This window comes from Miniopterus natalensis, chromosome 16 (assembly GCF_054644295.1).
Source record: "Miniopterus natalensis isolate mMinNat1 chromosome 16, mMinNat1.hap1, whole genome shotgun sequence".
Lineage (NCBI taxonomy): Eukaryota > Metazoa > Chordata > Mammalia > Chiroptera > Miniopteridae > Miniopterus > Miniopterus natalensis.
In genome coordinates this window covers 3767721-3788931 of record NC_142096.1, presented here as the reverse complement: position 1 = coordinate 3788931, position 21211 = coordinate 3767721, and the positions used below count along the sequence as shown (strand labels likewise).

Below are 21211 nucleotides of genomic sequence, written 5' to 3'. Positions count from 1 at the left end.
TAGAAAGAATATACCAAAAGGAGCTATTTTAAATTCTTATTACAGAGAGTCTCATACATTTCTGTATGTTACTTTTGTTTCAGTACTTTTTAATATATTTGTACTTTGCAATTATTTTATTTACATAATATCACATGGTACAACATATGTAAAAGTTCAAATAACCTTTATAAACTTCATTAGCCTTATTTATGTTTTAAATTTAAGAACTTTATGTGAATTTGAAACTCATATTTTTAACTTATGCCTTCTCTGGAATTTTCTCTTTTTCTGATAGGTAACAAGAAATTAAACTTTGTTTATTTTTATTTTTAAAGAATATCGATAACTTGATGACTCCAGAAGGAGTTGGCCTTACCACTGCTTTGCGTGTTCTCTGCAATGTGGCATGCCCACCACCCCCTGTTGAAGGTAATGTGGCTACTAAACTTTTAAAACTACCAGTTTTTAAGCCTAGTATGAATATCATTTATTAAATAAAATATTCAAAAATGTTAACTGATTATTAACATATAAGTAATTCGCTTTTTTCCCCTCTTATCTTATATAAAGGTCAACAGAAAGACCTGAAATGGAATCTTGCTGTTATTCAGCTTTTTTCTGCTGAAGGAATGGACACCTTTATTCGGGTTCTGCAAAAATTGAACAGTATTTTGACTCAGCCTTGGAGGCTCCATGTCAACATGGGGACTACTCTTCACAGAGTTACTACTATTTCAATGGCTCGCTGCACACTCACTCTTCTTAAAACTATGTTAACGGAACTCCTGAGAGGTGGCTCCTTTGAGTTTAAGGATATGCGTGTTCCTTCAGCACTTGTGACTTTACACATGCTCCTGTGCTCTATCCCCCTCTCAGGTCGTTTGGATAGTGATGAACAGAAAATTCAGAATGATATCATTGATATCTTACTGACTTTTACACAAGGAGTTAATGAAAAACTCACAATCTCAGAAGAGACTCTGGCCAATAATACTTGGTCTTTAATGTTAAAAGAAGTTCTTTCTTCAATCTTGAAGGTTCCTGAAGGATTTTTTTCTGGACTCATACTCCTTTCAGAGCTGCTGCCTCTACCATTGCCCATGCAAACAACTCAGGTATCACTTCCATATAACATGCATCTTATAAATGACTGCAGTAACACTTTTTTAAAAGCCAGTGATTTTGTTAAAGGAAAAACTAAAACGAAAACAATCTCCATCCCCTTTCCCTAAAAAAGACGTAAAATAACTGGATGAGGGTGAGATAAAACTGAAGCAAGTTGGTCACTAAGGAAATACGGGGGTGACATTTAAGTTTTTGTTAATGTGAATTTTGTTATGCTGTTATGTATTCTTGTACTTTTGTTATTTTTAAATCCTTTTTTCTCCTTTATTATGTGTTAGACTTTGCCGTTTACTAGGTTTCTTCACCAATGGACTCTGCTCTACTGACTGCTAACCTGAGAACAATAAGATTTTTTTAGATGCATTGAATTCAAGCAAATGTTTAATTGTATAATAGATGTTTTAAGCATCTTAAATGTTTTCAGCATGCAGTAAAGATGTTCCTTTCATAATAGTCCTTCCTGAACAGTTTTTTGTGACTATAAATAAATACGAAAAAAAATCTACGAACACATACATTATACTTTTTTAACAGGTTATTGAGCCACATGATATATCAGTGGCACTCAACACCCGAAAATTGTGGAGCATGCACCTTCATGTTCAAGCAAAGTTGCTCCAAGAAATAGTTCGCTCTTTCTCTGGCACAACCTGCCAGCCCATTCAACATATGCTACGGCGTATTTGTGTTCAATTGTGTGATCTTGCCTCACCAACTGCACTTCTGATTATGAGAACTGTGTTGGATTTGATTGTAGAAGACTTGCAAAGGTATTTTTCATTTTGCATTAAATTTTTTTTCTTCAAGTTGTTCTTGACACACATACATTTTTTCTCCTTAAAACTTGGAAACCAGGGTGTAGAATGCTTAGATAAGATGTATACGTACTAATATAGACCAAATATATGCATACACACATATACATACACACCCACCTATACAAATATGAATATATATATATATCTATATATAGATAGTTAACTTTAATTAGAAAATTTTATTTCATTATTTCATGTGCAAATTGCCTTGTAGGCCTTGATTTTGGGTGTTTGAAAGGTGAACCATAATGTATTTTGATTTAAGGAAATACATTATTGAAAATCTAAATTTATAAAATTTTACAGTAATTGTAAAATTCCAGAGAAGTTGTCATTTTGAAATGTTTTATACAAGATTGGTATAGGTTGATATGTGTTGAGAAACAAATATTAGTTAAATAATGCCTTAACATCAAGAACTTTGTTTATTGAATGTATTGATTTTATTTCAGCACTTCAGAAGATAAAGAAAAACAGTATACTAGCCAAACCACCAGGTTGCTTGCTCTTCTTGATGCTCTGGCTTCACACAAAGCTTGTAAATTAGCTATTTTGCATCTAATTAATGGAACTATTAAAGGTGATGAAAAATATGCAGAGATATTCCAGGACCTGTTAGCTTTGGTGCGGTCTCCCGGAGACAGTGTCACTCACCAACAGTGCGTTGAATACATCACATCCATTTTACAGTCTCTCTGTGATCAGGTATTTATAGTTACTCATAAATTTTGTGTGTGTGTGTGTGTGTGTGTGTGTGTCTAAAAGCTGTTGATGTAATTCTTATCTGTGAACAAGGAGATCTCACCTGTTTTATTACTCCTGCTATTGTTCAGGGAGATGAATTTGACTAGAAACCAACGATAAAATGATTTGGTGCTTCAAAGATTTCTTTGGGTTTGTACTTCACAGGTTTCTTTGAAGAGCTCTTTCCTTTTCTTTATGAGATTGTGTCCTTGGATAGTTGCCTTATGTGACACAGTATTTTGGGGGGTTAGTTATGTCTAACTCATTTTCTTTCCAATTATATACCAGTTCATTGTTGAATTTTATAGCTTTGTGATTGGTTGAATTAATATCATATTTTCCTGTTAGGGCAACTTTTTAATACATTAAAAAAATTTTTTTCAATTACAGTTGACATACAGTATTATATTAGTTTCAGGTGTACAACATAGCGATTAGACATTTATATAACTTACAGAGTGATCACTCTGATAAGCCTAGTACGCATCTGACACCATACAGTCATTACAGCATTATTGGCTATACTCCCTATGCTATACTTTATATCCCTTTTGTGATGTTTTAAGTTCAAATATGGATATATTTATTAAAATTTATTTCTCTGAATAATTTCTTTGTAAGTTTAAAAATATTCAAATGAATGAATAGTGCAGTGATCTAAAATATTTTAGTACCAAAAGTACTTCACTCAACCAGTTGAAGATACAAACTATACTCAGTGCAATACAGAAGGAAAATTTTTTAAAAGGCTGTTCTTTTAAAGTAAAAATATTATAAAATAAAATATTTAGGTTTTTATTTCTTTAGGTATATATACTTACCTTAACTTCTGTAGTAGGGCAGAATGATTCCTTTGTTTTTAATGTGTTGGAATCTGTGTTTAGGATGGGATTGGAACAATATTTTGATGAAATAATGACTAAGTATTAAATGCTAAGTATTTCTGAAATAAAAATGCTAAGTGATGGTGATAATCATTTTTAAAAATTATTTTTTCTTATTCCCCACCTCCCTCACAGGACATTGCACTTATTTTGCCAAACTCTTCTGAAGGTTCTATTTCTGAACTAGAGCAGCTCTCCAATTCTCTACCAAACAAAGAATTGATGGCCTCAATCTGTGATTGTCTACTGGCTGTGCTGGCCAACTCTGAGAGCAGTTATAACTGTTTACTGACGTGTGTTAGAACAATGATGTTTCTTACAGAGCATGATTATGGATTATTTCATTTAAAAAGGTAATGTTTAATTTAATATACTCTTGGATTTAATTTTTCTCTCTGTCACCCCCTCCCTGATAGTAATTAATTCATAGCTATTGCACAAGGTTGAAGGTGTGATTTATATTTATGGAGAAGATTTGTTAGCAGTGGAATGTGCTAATAATAATGAAATTGGGATTAAACATATAAATTGAATAGACAGACAAATTAATGTGGACATCTTAGAGTATTTAAGGAAATCTTATTATTCCAGGGATGCTAATTCATGCTTTTAACATATTTGTTTTGTGCTGGGCCAATGTGGCTCAGCAATTGAGCTTTGACTTATGATCTAGGAGATCTTGGTTCGATTCCCGGTCAGGGCACATGCCTGGGTTGTGGGCTCGATCCCCAACAGGAGGCGTGCAGGAGGCAGCTGATCAATGACTCTCATCATTGATGTTTCTCTCTCTTCCTCTCCCTTCCTCTCTCTGAAATCAATAAAAAAAGAAAGGAAAAGAAAGTGTTAATGTGCTATAGTATTATGTACAGAAGAATACCAGGAAAATAAGCACTGTGTATTGTAAGAGACAAAAATGTGTATGTTGCCCAGCCGGGCATGGCTCAGTGGTTGAGCGTCGACCTAGGATCAGCTGATTGGGGTTCTATTCCCGGGCGGGGCATATGCCTGGGTTGTGGGCTCGATTCCGAGTCTGGAGCGTGCGGGAGGCAGCCGATTGGTGACTCTCTCATCATTGATGTTTCTCTCTCTCTCCCTCTCCTTTCCTCTCTCTGAAATTAATAAAGATATATTTTTAAAAAATCTGTATGTTTAATAGATAAGAAAAAAAGGACTAGTTTATGGTATTTTTATTATCATTATTATTTTTAAAATATGTTTTTATTGCTATTGAGAGAAAGGGAGAGGGAGAGACATAGAAACATTGATGATGAGAGGGAAACAGCGACCGGCTGCCTCCTACACGCCCCCTACAGGGAATTGAACCAGTGACCTCTTCGTGCATGGGACAATGCTCGATCCACTGAGCCATTCCGGCTGGACAGTTTATGGTATTAGAACATAAAATAGTATACTTGATTAATTTAGACTATATAGAGTTGTGCAATGTATACTTTTAATATTTTTTAAAAGCAAGCTTTTACAAAAAGTGTTTATAAGCTAAATCATCCAAAATATCATTAAGTAATTGCAGTGTCTAATCCTGCTGCCTCATGTTATTTAACCTATTAAAATAATCTGTGCCTTGAGGACCTGAATCGACCTTTTTTTTTAACTGTATCTTTATTGATTTTAGAGAGAGGAAAGGAGGGGGAGAGAGAGAGATAGAAACATCAATGATGAGAGAGTCATTGATCGGCTGCCTAACCCGCAACCCTGGGCATGTGCCCTGACTGGGAATCGAACCCCGATCTCCTGGACCCTAGGTCGATGCTCAACCGCTAAGCCACACCTGGCCGGGCTGAATAGACCTTTTTCCAAAAGGACATACACATGTCCAATAGACATATGAAAAGATACTCAACATCGCTAATCACCAGGGGAATGCAAATTAAAACGACAATGAGCTATCACCTCACACCTGTCAGAGCGGCTGTCATTAGTAAATCAACAATGAGTGATGGTAAGGATGTGGAGAAAAGGGGTTGGCAAACTATGGGCTACGGGCCAGATCCAGCCTACCACTAGTTTTTGTAGTTTTATTGGGAGTATAGCTGGTGTTTTTGTGTTTCTATGGCCGATTTTTCACACCAGCAGTTCAGCATTTGTGACTGAAACTGTATAGAGAGAAACAGACTGTGTATAGACTACAAAACCTAAACTATTTACCATCAAGCTCTTTACATAAAAAACTTGTTCACACATGCTCCACACCTTTCATTTCCTTCTGTCAGATTATGGAGACATAAAGATAGTTGGTCTCTGTAGTTATTAAGCTTTTTGGTCAGGTTTCTGAGATAGCTATAACTTCCTTATGTTAGAGAAATCCTCAGGTTATAAAAAGTGTAAAAGGGAACCTGTAAAGTTCTTTCGCTAAGTTTTATACCTTTATTATTTGGTGGAAGGTTTTCTTGTTTTTGTGTGTGTGTGTATGTGTGTGTTTTTTAAGAGCTTAAAGCTTATCTTTAAAGGAAATGTCAACTATAAATAATGCTTTGTTACATGGTTTGTGTACACAGACATACCAGAGTACTTTTTACTTTTTTTTAAAATAGTGGACTAAGTTTTATTCTGTCTGAACTGAGATTGTTTCTCATACTAGATTAATATGCTCAAATTGTAAGAGTTTTTTCTATTTAAAATTTACAGTTCTTTAAGGAAAAACAGTAATGCTCTGCATAGTTTACTGAAACGAGTGGTCAGCACTTTTAGTAAGGACACAGGTGAACTTGCATCTTCATTTTTGGAATTTATGAGACAAATTCTTAACTCTGACACAATGGTAAGTAGATATGTATATTATATGTATTTGTATTTCTTAAAGTTATAAACTTTTTATCATAAGTTAAAACTACCCCTTGGGTTCAAAAAAACCTTGGAATAATGTTTTTTGGAACTTGGAATTTAGAATCATGGTTTTTGTGTCCTCCCCTCACTATAAAATCAGATTGTTTATTTATTAAAAATGAGATGTTTGAGTAGTCTTTATAGAACTCTGATTTATTAGACATTATCAATTTATGAATACTTGCTGATTTTGCAACTTAAATACAGAAAAATACTATCTACAGTGTATTTTTTACATTGAGTTACCTTGCTAGGGTCACCAGAATAGTCAAGTTTTATCAGCCTCTAATTAAGTATTTATTTACTTCATTTAAATGAGCATTTACTGATTGTGTTTTGGTTGCTGTGATTTTGGGGTGAATGTAAAGTTTATTATACTAGACTATTTTGGATTCATGTTAGATATGAATTAAAGGTTATTTAACTCTAAAATCTTATTAAGAGTTTCTCTTATTAGTATTTTACAAAATCATGTTATATATTGTGGACACATTTCCAGAAACCATTAATCGGCCTGCCTTTATTTTATTTTTTATTTTATTTTATTTTTAAAATTTTATTTTACTTTATTATTTTATATTTTATTTATTTTATTTATCTTTTATATTTACCTTATTTTATTATTTTATTTTATTTCTTATTTTTTAATAGGTCTGTCTTTAAAAAGTGTTTGTGGTCAAATAAGTTTGGAAATGTCTCCCCTGATGGAACTTAACTATGCACATTAGTATATTACAAGCTCTAAAAGGTTCCAGATAAATAGAAATTTGCTTTACTGCAACCTAACCCAACTTTGTCCAAATGTATTTCTTGCAAAATCCCCCTGTGTGTGTGTGTGTGTGTACACAGCTGTTAACATTCCATGGGTTAGTATTCTGTCAACACTTATGTAAGAAATTTTGCTCATGTTTAAGATTTCTATTTGGGAAGAGGTGTAGGGGACCTGTTTAGTACAGTGTTACCAAAGTAAATATAATATGGAAGGATTTCATAAGAAAAAATTACGTTTACTGTTTAGTGTATTTCTCTTATGCATATAATTTATGTTGAAAATATTTACTCCAATAAACCCTTCTTGGCTACCTATTGTATTTGTAGCTATTGCTGTGCCAGTTTTATTGCTAAATTATTGTTTGTTTTGTGTCACAGGTAGTTTATTAAAGTAATTAAAGTTGCCAGATGCTTTGATTTTAGAAGATTGGTATATTTAACAGTAGGACTGTGGCTGCTCTGAAGAGATATGAGTTTTACTTGTTGGAAGACTACTTATAGTTTCATCAGATCATAAGTGACATGTTGCTGAGTAATCAATATAGTCATTTTCTTACACATATCATCAGTTAAACAGTTCCTAATAAGCAGCCACCCACCAGTTTATTCATGATCCAGAATCTGCTGGGCACTCAAGCACTGCTAACTGATGCTTTTATTCATCCCTCATCAATGCATTTTTGTTTCTTACCTCCTTCATTAGGAAGATTAAGGCTATTTTAATTTTTAAATCCTTTCACTCCCCCCTAATTGTTTCCCTGTTCTTTTTAATCTCGTTTCCTTCCTTAATAGAGAAAAATGTTCCCTGCATTACTTCATTTCTATCTATGACGTAGATCTCTCTTCTAATAGTCTACCTGATTCCTTTTCTCTCTTCTCTCTTCCTCTCTCCTGCCTTTGCTCATAATGGATAGAATTTCTGAATGTCCAAAATAAAATTAATTATCTTCCCCCATAAACTTGTTTCATGTTTTTATACCATTTATCTTCCCTGACATTCAAGATAGAAATCATGAAATAGCCGGTTTTCCCTCTTTTGTTCATCTCCAGGGCTGCTCATCTTGGGTAGTTTACTCACAGGCCTTTCCTACTTTTGTCTTCTGTTGTGTTTCACGTGACCTTAGATTTTTCCCTTCTTGCTCCTTTTTTGGTAACATTTTGATTGAGATGTAATTCACACCCCATAAAATTCTCTATTAAACTGATGATTCAGTGGTTTTTAGTATATCTATAGGATTGTGCAACCATCATCACGATCTAATTTTAGAATGATTTCATAACCTACCAAAGAGCCTTTGTGCCCATTGATGGAAACCCCCTTTCTCCCTTGCAGCCACTAAGGGAATTGTATTCCATCTGTAGATCAATTTTGGGAGTATTACCAGTAAATCTTCATGTCCATGGAAATGGGATGGCTGTACATTTGTTTGGGTCATCTTTAATTTTTTTCAACGATGTATTGTTTTCAAAGTATAAATCTTATACCACTTTTAAGTTTATGCCTCTTATTTGGGAATTTTTTTAAGCTATTGTAAATAGAATTGTTCATTTTTTTTCAGAATTGTTCTTTGTGTTCAGAAGTACATTTTATTTTTGTATATTGATATTGTGTCCTGCAACCTTGCTGAAGTTGTTTATTGTTTTTTTTAGTTGTTTCCTTAGGATTTTATATATACAAGATCATGTCACATACAAGTAGAGGCAGCCTACCCTCTTCCTTCCCAGTCTGGATACCTTTTACATATTTTCCTTGCCTAATTGCTCTCACAAGAACCTCCAGTACATGTTGAATACAGATGACAAGGGTTGACATTTTTGTCTTGTGTCTGATCCTAGGGAGAAGGCATTCAATCTTTCACTATTAAATACAATGTTAGCTATAGTTACTCATACATTCCCTTACAAGGCTGAAGACATTTTCTTCTTTTTGTAGCTTGTTGAGTGTTTTTATCATGATAGTTACTGTTTCTTTAGTTGTGTGACTTATCTCCAGGAAAATAAATTCAGGTTTCCTCAGTTCTTTGTTATAGCAGACATTTTATTAACTTGAGTATCAATCAGTATGTTATGTGTCCTGCATGTACACTGGTATTTTCCATTGGATATTTTTGTTGTGAAATCTTGGTGCCAGTATATTGACTGCATGTGTTTACCTATTTATTTTGTGAATCTTACTCAAAGAAAACTTTTTTCAGTTTTGAGCTGACTAAATCCTTCTTGAAGCTAGCCATTTATACTAATGTAAAACCAAAACATTGAGGGGAAGATTGCAGCAAAAATGGCTTAAATATCTAAATAAATTTGGAAGCATCTTTGCAAATTTCGTTCTTCTCAAATTTGATTTGTGTGTGACATTTACAGGGATGTTGTGGAGATGATAGTGGTCTCATGGAAGTAGATGGAGCTCATCCATCACGGACGATGAGTATTAATGCTGCAGAGTTAAAACAGCTTCTACAAAGCAAAGAAGAAAGTCCAGAAAATTTGTTCCTTGAACTAGAGAAACTTGTTTTGGTAAAAAATAAAAATGAAAACAGAAATGAAATGAAAACTGCATTCCCAAGTCATATTTTCTTTTCCATTTGACTAGCTCAGGTTTTTCTAGTGACTTTTTAAAAATAGTGAATCCTTAGTTGGGTATTTATACCATTTGAAATAACTCTTTGAGTTAATAATTTGGAGTGAAGTCCTTCATACTGTTAAGAATCTTAAGGAGTAAATGAAGGCAGTATTTTTGGAATTGTTTATTGTTTGAATGCAGTGCCCCCTGCTATCATTCTTTAGAAATAAAATGGCAAGTGTTTTTGGTGTTTGTTTTATTTTAATATGTTTAATGTTAAGTGGATAATTCCCTGATGGTGCTCCAAATTTCTAAGTAATGAAATAATACAAACTTTTCTACTAACAAGTTAATAGATTTGGGGCATAAATGTTCTAGTTTTACCTGCACCTTCTTACTCTGTTTTTGTTTGTGTATAGGAACATTCAAAAGATGATGACAATCTGGATTCTTTGTTGGACAATGTAGTTGGACTTAAGCAGATGCTGGAGTCATCAGGTGATCCTTTACCTCTCGGTGACCAGGACATAGAACCAGTACTTTCAGCTCCAGAATCTCTCCAGAACCTGTTTAACAATAGGTAAAATAAGCAGTGTTTTGTGGTTGACTAGAAATAGTGTATTTGATGGCTGGGGTGTAGAGAGAGCCAGCTTACTATTTTTAATACTTTTACAGGGTAACATTTTTTAATTGTACTGTACACAGCTTTTACTTAGAAGATAAGCTAAAAATTTGATTTTGGAACTCTTCTTTTTACCTAATACTTTTCCTGTTCCAGGACTGCATATGTACTAGCTGATGTCATGGATGATCAATTGAAGTCTATGTGGTTTACTCCATTTCAGGCTGAAGAGATTGATGCAGACCTGGATTTGGTATAATTTCATTACTAAATATTTAGAAAAAAGTTGGTTTTTTTGTTCTTTGTGTATTGTTAGCTCTAAAATAGGTTACTTCTAATATAGCTGTTAAAAGTTTGGGGATCAAGTACCACATACTTTTTATGTCAATCACCCACTTAATGGTGTTCAGGACTCAGTTTTTATGCTACTTGTGTTTTTTGTTGTTGTCGTTTTTTAAATATCTTTATTGATTTCAGAGAGAGGAAGGGAGAGAGGGAGAGAGAGTTGAAACATCAATGATGAGAGAGTCGTCATTGATTGGCTGCCTCCTGCAGGCTCCTCTGATTGGGGATCGAGCCTGCAACCCGGGCATGTGCCCTGACCGGGAATCCAACCACGATCTCCTGGATCCTAGGTCGATTCTCAGCCGCTGAGCCACGCCCAGCTGGCTATTGCTACTTGTTTTAATTCTTTCTGGTTAGTGATCTGTATATATGAGAAAGACATTTTAGGGGCAAATCCCATTTTTGCATAAGTACTCTGAAGTACTTTGTTTTCTTATATTTTTAGGGTAGAGAATAAATTATCCCACAAAATTATAATTATTCCTGTATTTGTGTTTAAGGAGAGAAATGGTGTTATGGTATTTTTTCTTAGTTTGGGGAAATGCAGAGAATGTATTTGTTAAACAATGAAGTACTAATGGGAATTGACAGCCTTAAACATAATGCTGAGTAGGAGATGGTATAGTTGCACTAAGACTAAAAACTCAGTGTAGTCTGTTTCATGCTTCTTAGAGGTGTATTAAGGAGGATGATTCAGCCACATCTTACGCGGTACCATATATGATTTTTTTTCTTGATCAAAGCAATAAATATATATTTTTTTCCTGGTCTAAAAAAAAAAATGCTAATACTCATCATGTTCAATAAAACTAAAAATTTGATCCACACTTAAAGTGCACTTAATGTATTGAGGGTTCTTTTTCATTCTTTAAAAGATCACATACAATTCAATTTAAATTTCATTAGAGAGTTAATTTTTTTCCCATTGGAAATTGGTCATTGATTCTTTAGAGCTGTGCTCTCCAATAGAACTTTATGCAGTGACAGAAATATTCTATATTCTGTCCAGTACAGTAGCCAGTAGCCTCATGTGACTGGTGAGCAACGAAATATTGCTAATGTGATTAAGGAACTGCATTTAATTTTAATTTTAATTAATTTAAAATTAAATAGGCACATGTGGTTAATGGCTACCATATTTGGCATCACATAAAACATTTGTGTTACAGATTGTTCTTTTTATAACTTTGTTTTGAATCACAACTGTGTTGCAATGATCATTGTGACCTTACATGGCCTAGGTCTTTTAGGTTTGATAAATTTGAATAAAACCTAAGTAAATGTAATTTTCATTTTTCAGAAAGTAGACTTAGGTTGGAACCTCATTAAATGCATGGAACTTTGAGATCTGTGGCACAAAATCCTTTTATAGCACATATGTTGACTACAAGGCTTGCAGAGTATGTAATTTTTATATTCTTTTGGAAAAGTTCTGTAGATACTACTTGTTAATTTATATAGAGAAATCTTGCGATTTTTTTTGTCAGGCAGCAGAGGTCTCTTAGATTAATATCACTTTTGTGAAAAAGAATGCCAAACCTTTCCCCTGGCTGAAAAACCCCACAAGTGAATTCCTTTTTTTTTTTTTTTTTTCTTTACTACCAGTGATGTTGCTTTTTCAAAAGATGAGGGAAAGAGGCAGGCCTATAATTAATTTGAGTCATATAGTTTATAGGAAATAATTTCTGTAGTCAGATGCTACATTAATAGTTACATTTAAAGTGTATTTTTCATTTTGTTTAATTTTTATGACTGCAGGTGAAAGTTGACTTAATTGAACTCTCTGAAAAATGTTGTAGCGACTTTGATTTGCACTCAGAATTAGAGCGCTCATTTTTGTCAGAACCGTCATCTCCAGGGAGAACCAAGACCACTAAAGGATTCAAACTTGGGAAGCACAAGCATGAGACCTTTATAACTTCAAGGTAAAATTTATTCTACTGAGGATCTTTTTATTTTAAATGTTTTTATTGATTTCAGAGAGGGAGAGAGAGAGAGAAACATCAGCGAGAGAGAGTCATTGATTGGCTGCCTCCTGCATGCTTCCAACTAGGGATTGAGCCTGCAACCCGGGCATGTGCCCTGACCAGGAACTGAACTGTGATCTCCTGGTTCATGGGTCCATGGATGCTCAACCACTGAGCCACACTGGCCAGACTCTATTGAAGATCTTGATTGTGGGTCGTGTAAGCTTATTTGCTTTAATATATTTTAACCCAGATACATGACTAATGAAGGACAAAGGGAGCCCTGGCCGTTGTGGCTCTGTTGATTGGACATTGTTCGTGTACCAGGAGGTCACTGGTTCAATTCCTTGTCAAGGGTACATGCCTGAGTTTTAGGCTTGATCCCTAATAGGGGGCATGCAGGAGGCAGCCGATTGATGTTGCACTCCCACATCGATGTTTCTTTCTCTCCCTCTCCCTTCCTCTCTCTCTAAAAATCAATAAACTACTAAAAATGAAAGGATAAAGGAAGTTGACATAAGGCTTGAATCATGAATATCGTTTGGAAATTTTTAAAAAGATAATTTGGCCAAGACATATCCAGTATATTTGTTTATTATTTTACTTTATGAGAGTTTGGAAGGTTTGAACAAGAGTAAACTGGATTATTTTAAATAATTGTTAGTAATACCAATAAAATGTGAGTACCATTCTTAGCTAGTTTTGTTGTATTTCCATCGCAAGTACAGGTATATCTTGGGAGATATGCAGGTTTGGTTCCATACTACCGTAAATAACATAATAAAGTGAGCAACATGAAATTGTTAGTTTCTTGGTGCATATAAAAGTTATGTTTACACTATACCATAATCTATTAAGTGTTCAGTATCATTATGTCTCAAACCCAGTGTATATACCTTAGTTAAAAACTACTTGATTGCTAAATAATGTTAACTATCATTTGAGCCTTGAGTCATAATCTTCTTGCTGGTTTATGATCTTGCCTTCAGTTTGTAAAAAATGCAATATCTGTGAAGTTCAGTAAAGTAAAGCACATTAAAGCAAGATTTGCCTGTCGTAGAGATATTTGCAAAGTAACCACAGTTGGAATAAGAAATAATTGAAATGTAGTTTTCATATTGCAAAGAGTGACTTATATTTTCATTGGAAATACATATTTTTAAAAAATGCTTTCATGGAGTATTTTTGTTTTAATAGTGGAAAATCTGAGTACATTGAACCTGCCAAACGAGCTCATGTTGTGCCACCACCAAGAGGAAGGGGCAGGGGAGGATTTGGACAGGGCATACGACCCCATGATATTTTTCGTCAGAGAAAACAGAACACAAGCAGACCACCATCTATGCATGTGGATGACTTTGTTGCAGCTGAAAGTAAAGAAGTGGTCCCTCAAGATGGAATACCCCCCCCAAAACGGCCACTCAAAGTATCACAGAAGATTTCTTCTCGCGGTGGATTTTCAGGCAATCGAGGAGGACGGGGAGCTTTTCATAGTCAAAATAGGTTTTTCACACCGCCTGCCTCAAAAGGTAATTACTTATATGTGCGTGCCTGCCTGCCTGCCTGCCTCTCTCCCTCCCTCTCTCTCTCTCTCTTTCTCTCTCTCCTCTCTTTCTTTTTTTTTCCTTTTCTTTCCTTCCCTCACCCAAGGATATTTTTTCCATTGATTTTTAGAGAGAGTGAAAGGAAGACAGAGACATGCACAGGGAAAGAGAGAGAGTAAAACATCGGTGTGAGAGACAGAGACACATTGATTGGTTGCCTCCTACATGTGCCCTGACCAGGGCCAGGGGTCAAACCTGCAGCTCAGATAGGTGTCCTTGACTGGGAATGGAACCTGTGACCCTTTGGTGCTCTAGCCCACACTCTAATCACTGAGCCACATCCGCCAGGGCTATATATTCTTTTTGATAGGTTAGAATGGTGATTTTCAACCAGTGCGCTACAATCATTTTTAAAACATTCAATACCTATTTAGTCAGGGGCACTGACCTCTTCCCTTAGATTGTCAAATAAAAAAATGACATCCGCCAACACAATAGCCGTCCAGTGTGAATGAATCAAAATTACACCTATTTTTTATCAGATCAGCAAAAAATATATTTTCTGGTATGCCACAGAATTTTAGTAATTATGTGTGCCATGAGATGAGAACAGTGGAAAATTGCTGGGTTAGAATATTGGAATATTAGAATGTTTAATAGAAGTGATTGAGATGGCAGTGATTCAGGTAAAGTATTTTCCTGTTACTAAAATTAAGCTGCCTCTTGACCAGTGGTTCTATTTGCAGAGTACTTTATTGGATAGAAAAAAATTCTTTTTTATATTAACCTTTGCTTGATTGCACATTTAGTGATGAGTTTAATTAAGTGTTGGGTGATTATTTTTGTTTTTACATTGAGAATTGTATTTATCCTTTCTGAATATTTATGCATTATTTTTGCAGTTGTACTTATCAATAATTTTCTTAAGATTGTTTTATATCACCATTGATTCTCTTATGTACTTGCCTCCTAATGTTCTGTTTAATATTTTAAATGGTTTCAAGATTTTAGAAACAGAATTCATTATAGAAATCATACTTTACCAGTAGATTGATGACATGTTTTCCCGCTGTTGAGTGCAGAAGGTGAGAGGGAAGGAGAATAGGAGTTCACACTAATAGCAAACACATAACTGTCAGGAACTTCTATAAGCACTTGACATATAATACTCTCGCATCAGCCCCATGAGGTAGGCTCTGTTAATACACCCACTTTACAGAAGAGAAAACTGTCAGCTGACCAGGACACATAAGTACAAGTGGTAGAACCACTATGTGAACCTGGCAGTCTGGCTCCAGAGCTTCTGCTCCTAACACTCTACAGTATATTTCATTTACAAAAAATTCAGTTTACCTTCCATTACTTTTGAAGGTTAAGGCAAACCTGTCAGATCTTTCTTAATCCAGTTGAAGTCCTGAAAAAAGATTTTGATTGTTACCTTTAGGAAACTACAGTCGTCGGGAGGGAACGCGAGGCTCAAGTTGGAGTGCTCAGAATACTCCTCGAGGAACTTACAATGAAAGTCGCGGAGGCCAGAGCAACTTTAACAGGGGCCCTCTCCCGCCTCTGAGACCACTTAGTTCTACAGGTACACTTTCTTCCTACTTGATATTGCTGAGGGAGGTGAAGTCTCACTTTCACATTGTGGAATGTCATGTACTCTGATTCTGGGAGAGAATATTTTAGAATGAGATGTGCAATTCTAAAGTGAGTTAATTTTATATACGAATGAGTACCTAATGTACGTTTCTGTAGAAATAATCAGAATTTTAGTTTCTGCACTTTGTGTAAAGTCTGAGCAGTTTCATGGTGATGTGCTCTGTTTTTATATTTCAATAGTGAAAGTGAATCCTTAAGGTATGTTTTTAATAAGAGGTATCTTCATAGGGCATATTCCATTTTTAGTTGCAGTATTTTATTGTGTGTGTAAGCATATGACCCTTAATAGCTTTGAGATGTTACTCTCACATATGAAACATTTTACCTACTTAGGACAGTTCACACTGGTCTTTAACACATTCCCAGGACTTACACTTGGATTTTAAAGGAGCAAAGAGTACTTTCTGTCTTGGGTTTGTGCTCAATGTGATAGACGAGTATTCATATAATGGGAAAGGAACAGATGTTGCAGCTAAATACTGTATTCTTTCTTTTACAGGCTACCGCCCAAGTCCTCGTGACCGCGCTTCCAGAGGCCGTGGGGGACTTGGACCCTCATGGGCAAGTGCCAATAGCGGCAGTGGAGGCTCAAGAGGAAAGTTTGTTAGTGGAGGCAGTGGCAGAGGTCGTCATGTACGGTCCTTCACACGATAAAAGTTATTTTGGGAACATCCTACGTGTATATGAACATTTTATGACAACAATAAAAATAAAATAAGACATTGAAGGACCAATTTAGACTTTTAGCAGTTATCTGGAGACTCTGAGAGAATATTTTTATCTGAAGAAAGCAGATTTTGTTTGATACCTAACACAAGATTTCAATAAAAATCCAAACTTTGTATGTTTTTATATATTTTTTCTCCTTCTTATATAAGACTAGAAAATTTCTTAGGTAGAGAATGAATGATGACATTACTTTTAGTGTATACCTTCCTACACCACAGATGTTCCTGATACTTTCTCAGCTCATGGTGCCCTTTAGTGTTTCAGGAATTTTTTTTTAATAGCACATCTAGGACAAAAGAAATGCATAATACTTCCATTTATTAAGCAGTCAAGTCCAAACAGCTTAATAAGAATTAATACCATAAGCACTAGTAACTGTAGACCCTGTACAGCTCTCATACCTTGGAACCAGCTTGGATCCTCACTATTGCTCTCATTTTCTATTCCACTATACTTTTTGCACAGTAATTGTTTTCACAGCTGCTAAAAACCCAGATTTGGGAAAGAAATAATAGGGCTATCTAATATTGAAAGTGTAAACTACCTCAAACTAGTAGTTTGTGTTATGTCCAAGAAATGTGTTCCCCTCAGAAATTTAAACTGGCATTTGTGCTAATTTACTAGGGTGCCCTGGTGCATAGAAACACAACACTCTTCTATACATTAGAAATGTGTATGTACTTTGTGTTTCAGCTTTGTATCTACATTTGCTATTTTATTACAGTTATTTAAAGCCTAAAATGAGGTGTGTCCTAATAGTTATTTTGAGAATCCAGAGTATCTAATAAAATCTGGACTTCATATACAGAAATAAAGTTTATAACAGAAAATAGCCTTATTTTCCCCAAGAGATAACACATGGAGCTGACATAAAATATAGAGTTCTCTTTAAGAACAAAGGAGTGTATGAGTCTCATTTCATTCCTTTATTATTGTTTTGCTGAACTATTTGTGAATGAATAGAAAGTTAGGTGAACACCAGTGAATAAAATCTCAGCTCTGAAGATTCTGATGTTTAATTGAAAAGTAAAGGAAATCTTCCCATATCCCCAATCGCCTCAAAAAACCCAAGAAAACCTAAACCCCTTTCAATTTTTAAAAAAAATATATATCTTTATTCTCAGAGAGAGGAAAGGAGAGGGAGAGAGAGAGAGAAACATCAATGTTGAGAGAGTCATTAATCGAGCCCGCACTAGGCATGTGCCCTGACCGGGAATCGAACCCTGATCACCTGGATCCCAGGTCGACGCTCAACCGCTGAGCCATGCCCGGCTGGGCCCCCTTTTCAATTCTTAAACCTAATAAGCTCACCTCTAAAGATGCCTTAATCACATTAGAATTTGAAGTTTGCCCCCAGTAGCTGATGCAAATGCATGTAATAATTGTTTCTTAAGTAATTACATTTGTTAAATAATAAGGACATGTGACTATATGTACAGGTTTTTTTTAATGGAATGCTTCATGAATTTGTCATCTTTGTGCAGGGGCCATGCTAATCTCTGTATTGTTCCAGTTTTAGTGTATGTGTTGCCGAAGCGAGCACTACATTACATTTTTTGATTTTTTAGCTTTAAGTTGAATATAATCTTTGAGAAATATCAGAGAGTTGTTTATGCTATTTGACTGTTAGTGTAACACTCAGGAATTAAGGCCAGCCAAAGTAATAAGTTAGTACTGTAGAAGCAAATTAATACTAGGCAAATTAAAAATGTCCTGATTAAAAATCTTAGATAAATAAGAAACTAAGTAATTTAGCATGTTGACCATCCCTTTCATGCATATATTACTCAGTCTTTATAACAGCCCAGGAAAGGAGGTATTACCCTAATTTTACAGATGTAGAAACCTGAGGCGCTTGACTCAAAAGTGATTAAAACAGGCCCGGCCGGGCGTGGCTCAGCGGTTGAGCGTCGACCCTAGGATCCAGGCGATTGGGGTTCTATTCCCGGTGGGGGCACATGCCCAGGTTGTGGGCTGCGGCCGATCAATGACTCACTCATCATTGATGTTTCTGTCTCTCTCCCTCCCTCTCCTTTCCTCTCTCTGAAATCAATAAAGACATATAAAAAAATTTTTTTTTAAAAAAGTGATTAAAACAGGATTTAAAACCATGTTGGGTAGCTTCTGAATTTTAGAAAAATAACTTTATTTTTCAATTACAGTTGGTGTGCAGTATTGTTAGTCTCAGGTGTAAGGATGCTCAGTGAGTTTTCTACCTCCATTTTTGCTTTTATCTCTCTGCTGAAGTTCTCATTAAGTTCATTTACCCTCCCCCTTAATTGAGCATCTCATAACCAGTGCTTTGAACTCTGCATCTGGTACATGGCTTGTCTCCATTTTGTTTAGTTTTTTTCCCTGGAGTTTTGTCCTGTTCTTTCATTTGGGACATGTTTCTTTTCCTCCCCATTCTGGCTGCCTCTGTGTGTGTTTCTGTGTATTAGAGCTGCTACCTCTCCTGGTCTTGGTAGAGTGGCCTTACGTAGAAGGCGTCCTATAAGGCCCCGTGGGGCAGCCTCCTGGGTCACCTGAGCTGGGCGCTTCAGGTGCTTCCCTGTGCAGGCTCCCTTTACCCTCCTGCTGTAGGTGAACCTTGGTTGCTGTTGTCAGGTCAGTGGGAGGGCTTTACCCAGCCCAGTTTCTGTATGGACTAGCTGAGTCCACAGCAGAGGATCAGCTGTGCAGGGGCCAACCCTGCGGAGCAGAACTCATTGCAGCAGGGATCCGGTGCCCCTGCTGAGCTCACCCCTGGAGTATGTCACTTGCTGGAGGAGGTGGTCGGGTGGTCCTCTGGCCTGGTCTGAAGCAGCCTAGGGCAGGCTGGCTCTTGGGCCTCTCGCGCACGAGCTGCAAAGCCATCTGCCCCTGGCTGCTATTTGTGCTGGGCTTGGGGGTGCCTGGGAGAGGCCACGCTGAGAACCAAGGTCAGCTGCCACCGGTGCTGGGCCTGGGGCCACTCAGAAGCACTAGGTGAGCCTGTGTGTAAAAGGCCCCGAAAGGGCTTGGGCGGGGTCTCAGGGAGTCACCAGCGCGGGGCGGGCAGTGTTAGCCAGCTCGAGGTAAGCTAACAGGTGCCAGCCTGGAAAGGGGACAAACATCAGCGTGAGAGAGACACGCGGGGGGCTTGCCCCCCACACGGCCGGGGGACCCATCAAACCAGCCCAGGTAGGTGCCCTTGACCAGGAGTCAAGCCCGCTGCTCTTCCATGCGCAGGCCTAGCTCTAACCACTGACCAGCACTGGCCAGGGCCAAATTTTTTTTTTTAAAAATGTTTTTATTGATTTTAGAGAAAGGAAAGGAGAGGGAGAAACAGAGACCTGAGCGTCCCCGATGGGCTGCCTCCTGCACGCCCCTTGCTGGGGATGGAGGGGCTCGTCCCCGACCCCCTGGAGCACTGGCCATGGCTCAACCAGAGGCCACGCTGGCCAGGCCTGCGCCAGGCACTTTAAAGGGATATATTATTTACACAAAGTTGATGCAGGCACTTTATTACTAAAACGCCAGTATAATTTAAGAGCTTTATAGTAAAATCTGTTTCATATGCATAGTTTTTTCCAAAGCAAAGCGTGCTGTGCAGACCACCCAACTGCGTGGACGGCCCACGTAGGTGTTTCTCGAAGTGCCACCCATCTGTTCAAAGGCGAGGTCCGCAGCCTCGGACCCACGCTGCCCGACGGCGGGCACAGTGCAAATGCCTTTTGGAAACGCCGAGCGCCGCGCCGCGAGGCCGCCAATCAGCGTCGGGCTGCGCGCGGCGGCGGAGGCAGTGCGCACGCGCGGCGCGCTCGCCCGCCATTGGCTGCGCGGAGGCGGGAGGCTTGAGCTCGGGGGCGGGGAGGTGCGGGCTGCCCGGGTCCTCACGGCGGGTCCTGCGCTGCCCCGTGTCCCGGCCGCCGCGTCCCGGGGGCGAACCGCCACCTGCGGGCTGGTGCGGGACTAAGCGGGGCGAGGCGCCCGAGCAGGCCTCCGAGGGGACGGCAGGTAGGCGGTGACGCGGCCGCGGCCGTTTCCTTCGGGGGCGGGAGCGACCTGAAGTGCGCAGCTCGCCCTCGCGGCGGGGCCGGGGGGTGGGTGGCGAGGCCGCGGTGGGGGCGCGTGTGCGGCGGGTGGCCCCCGGCGGAGGGCCCTGGGCCAGGGACGCCCGGGCGCGGGCCCCGCGGTCCGCCCGCCCTGCGCCGGTGCGCTCGGGGCCCGGTCCCGGGGCTGCGGCCGCGCGAGGTAACTCACGGGAGGTGTTTGGTGATCGGTTCGGCGCGGCCGTGAAGTCGGAGCAGCGCCTTCAGCCGCGCGGTGCGGAGGCAGCGCAGGGGCTCTGCTGCTGTATTCGGGTCGGTCGGCGACATTCCTGCTCCCAGAGGCTTGATGATCGCGCCCCCTCCGGCCTTCAGAGCCCGCACAGGTCCCCAGGTTTTAGTCCTGCTCCCCTCTGTTAACTACGGCCTTCCCTGTCCCCCCTCAGGGCACGTTCCCTTCGTCGTAGGACCTCCCTGTGTAGTAAGCGTGCAGTAGTGATTAGGCGCAGTGACAGTACAGGGAACCTGAGTGCTGACGACGAGCGCGCTTTGTCCCGAGTGCTTCCAGCGTTTCCTTGAACCGCCGCGCCCCAGGAGCTGCCGCGTA

General features: G+C 38.2%; 2 protein-coding genes and 1 pseudogene across 4 annotated transcripts in view; 2 read left to right on the top strand and 1 right to left on the bottom strand.

The window, feature by feature from the left end:
• The window catches only part of VIRMA (vir like m6A methyltransferase associated), a 43230-nt gene extending 26513 nt beyond the window's left edge, over nucleotides 1-16717 (top strand). For 2 of the 3 annotated variants that reach the window (XM_016209116.2, XM_016209118.2), the window contains 13 exons: nucleotides 318-411; nucleotides 553-1097; nucleotides 1642-1877; nucleotides 2378-2630; nucleotides 3689-3906; nucleotides 6200-6332; nucleotides 9530-9682; nucleotides 10148-10308; nucleotides 10507-10603; nucleotides 12454-12620; nucleotides 13860-14191; nucleotides 15651-15794; nucleotides 16365-16717. In XM_016209116.2, the coding sequence (XP_016064602.1) occupies nucleotides 318-411; nucleotides 553-1097; nucleotides 1642-1877; nucleotides 2378-2630; nucleotides 3689-3906; nucleotides 6200-6332; nucleotides 9530-9682; nucleotides 10148-10308; nucleotides 10507-10603; nucleotides 12454-12620; nucleotides 13860-14191; nucleotides 15651-15794; nucleotides 16365-16519 (2688 nt within the window). In that variant the 3' untranslated portion in view covers nucleotides 16520-16717. The remainder of the gene's footprint in view (nucleotides 1-317; nucleotides 412-552; nucleotides 1098-1641; nucleotides 1878-2377; nucleotides 2631-3688; nucleotides 3907-6199; nucleotides 6333-9529; nucleotides 9683-10147; nucleotides 10309-10506; nucleotides 10604-12453; nucleotides 12621-13859; nucleotides 14192-15650; nucleotides 15795-16364) is intronic. The other variant, XM_016209117.2, reaches the window with a different exon arrangement.
• A 1320-nt stretch (nucleotides 16718-18037) lies between these two features.
• On the bottom strand, nucleotides 18038-18137 carry LOC148091325 (U6 spliceosomal RNA; annotated as a pseudogene).
• Nucleotides 18138-20504: 2367 nt separating this feature from the next.
• The window catches only part of RAD54B (RAD54 homolog B), a 38055-nt gene continuing 37348 nt past the window's right edge, over nucleotides 20505-21211 (top strand). The window contains exon 1 of the mRNA XM_087825277.1: nucleotides 20505-20572. The gene's annotated coding sequence lies outside the window, so the exon portion shown is untranslated. The remainder of the gene's footprint in view (nucleotides 20573-21211) is intronic.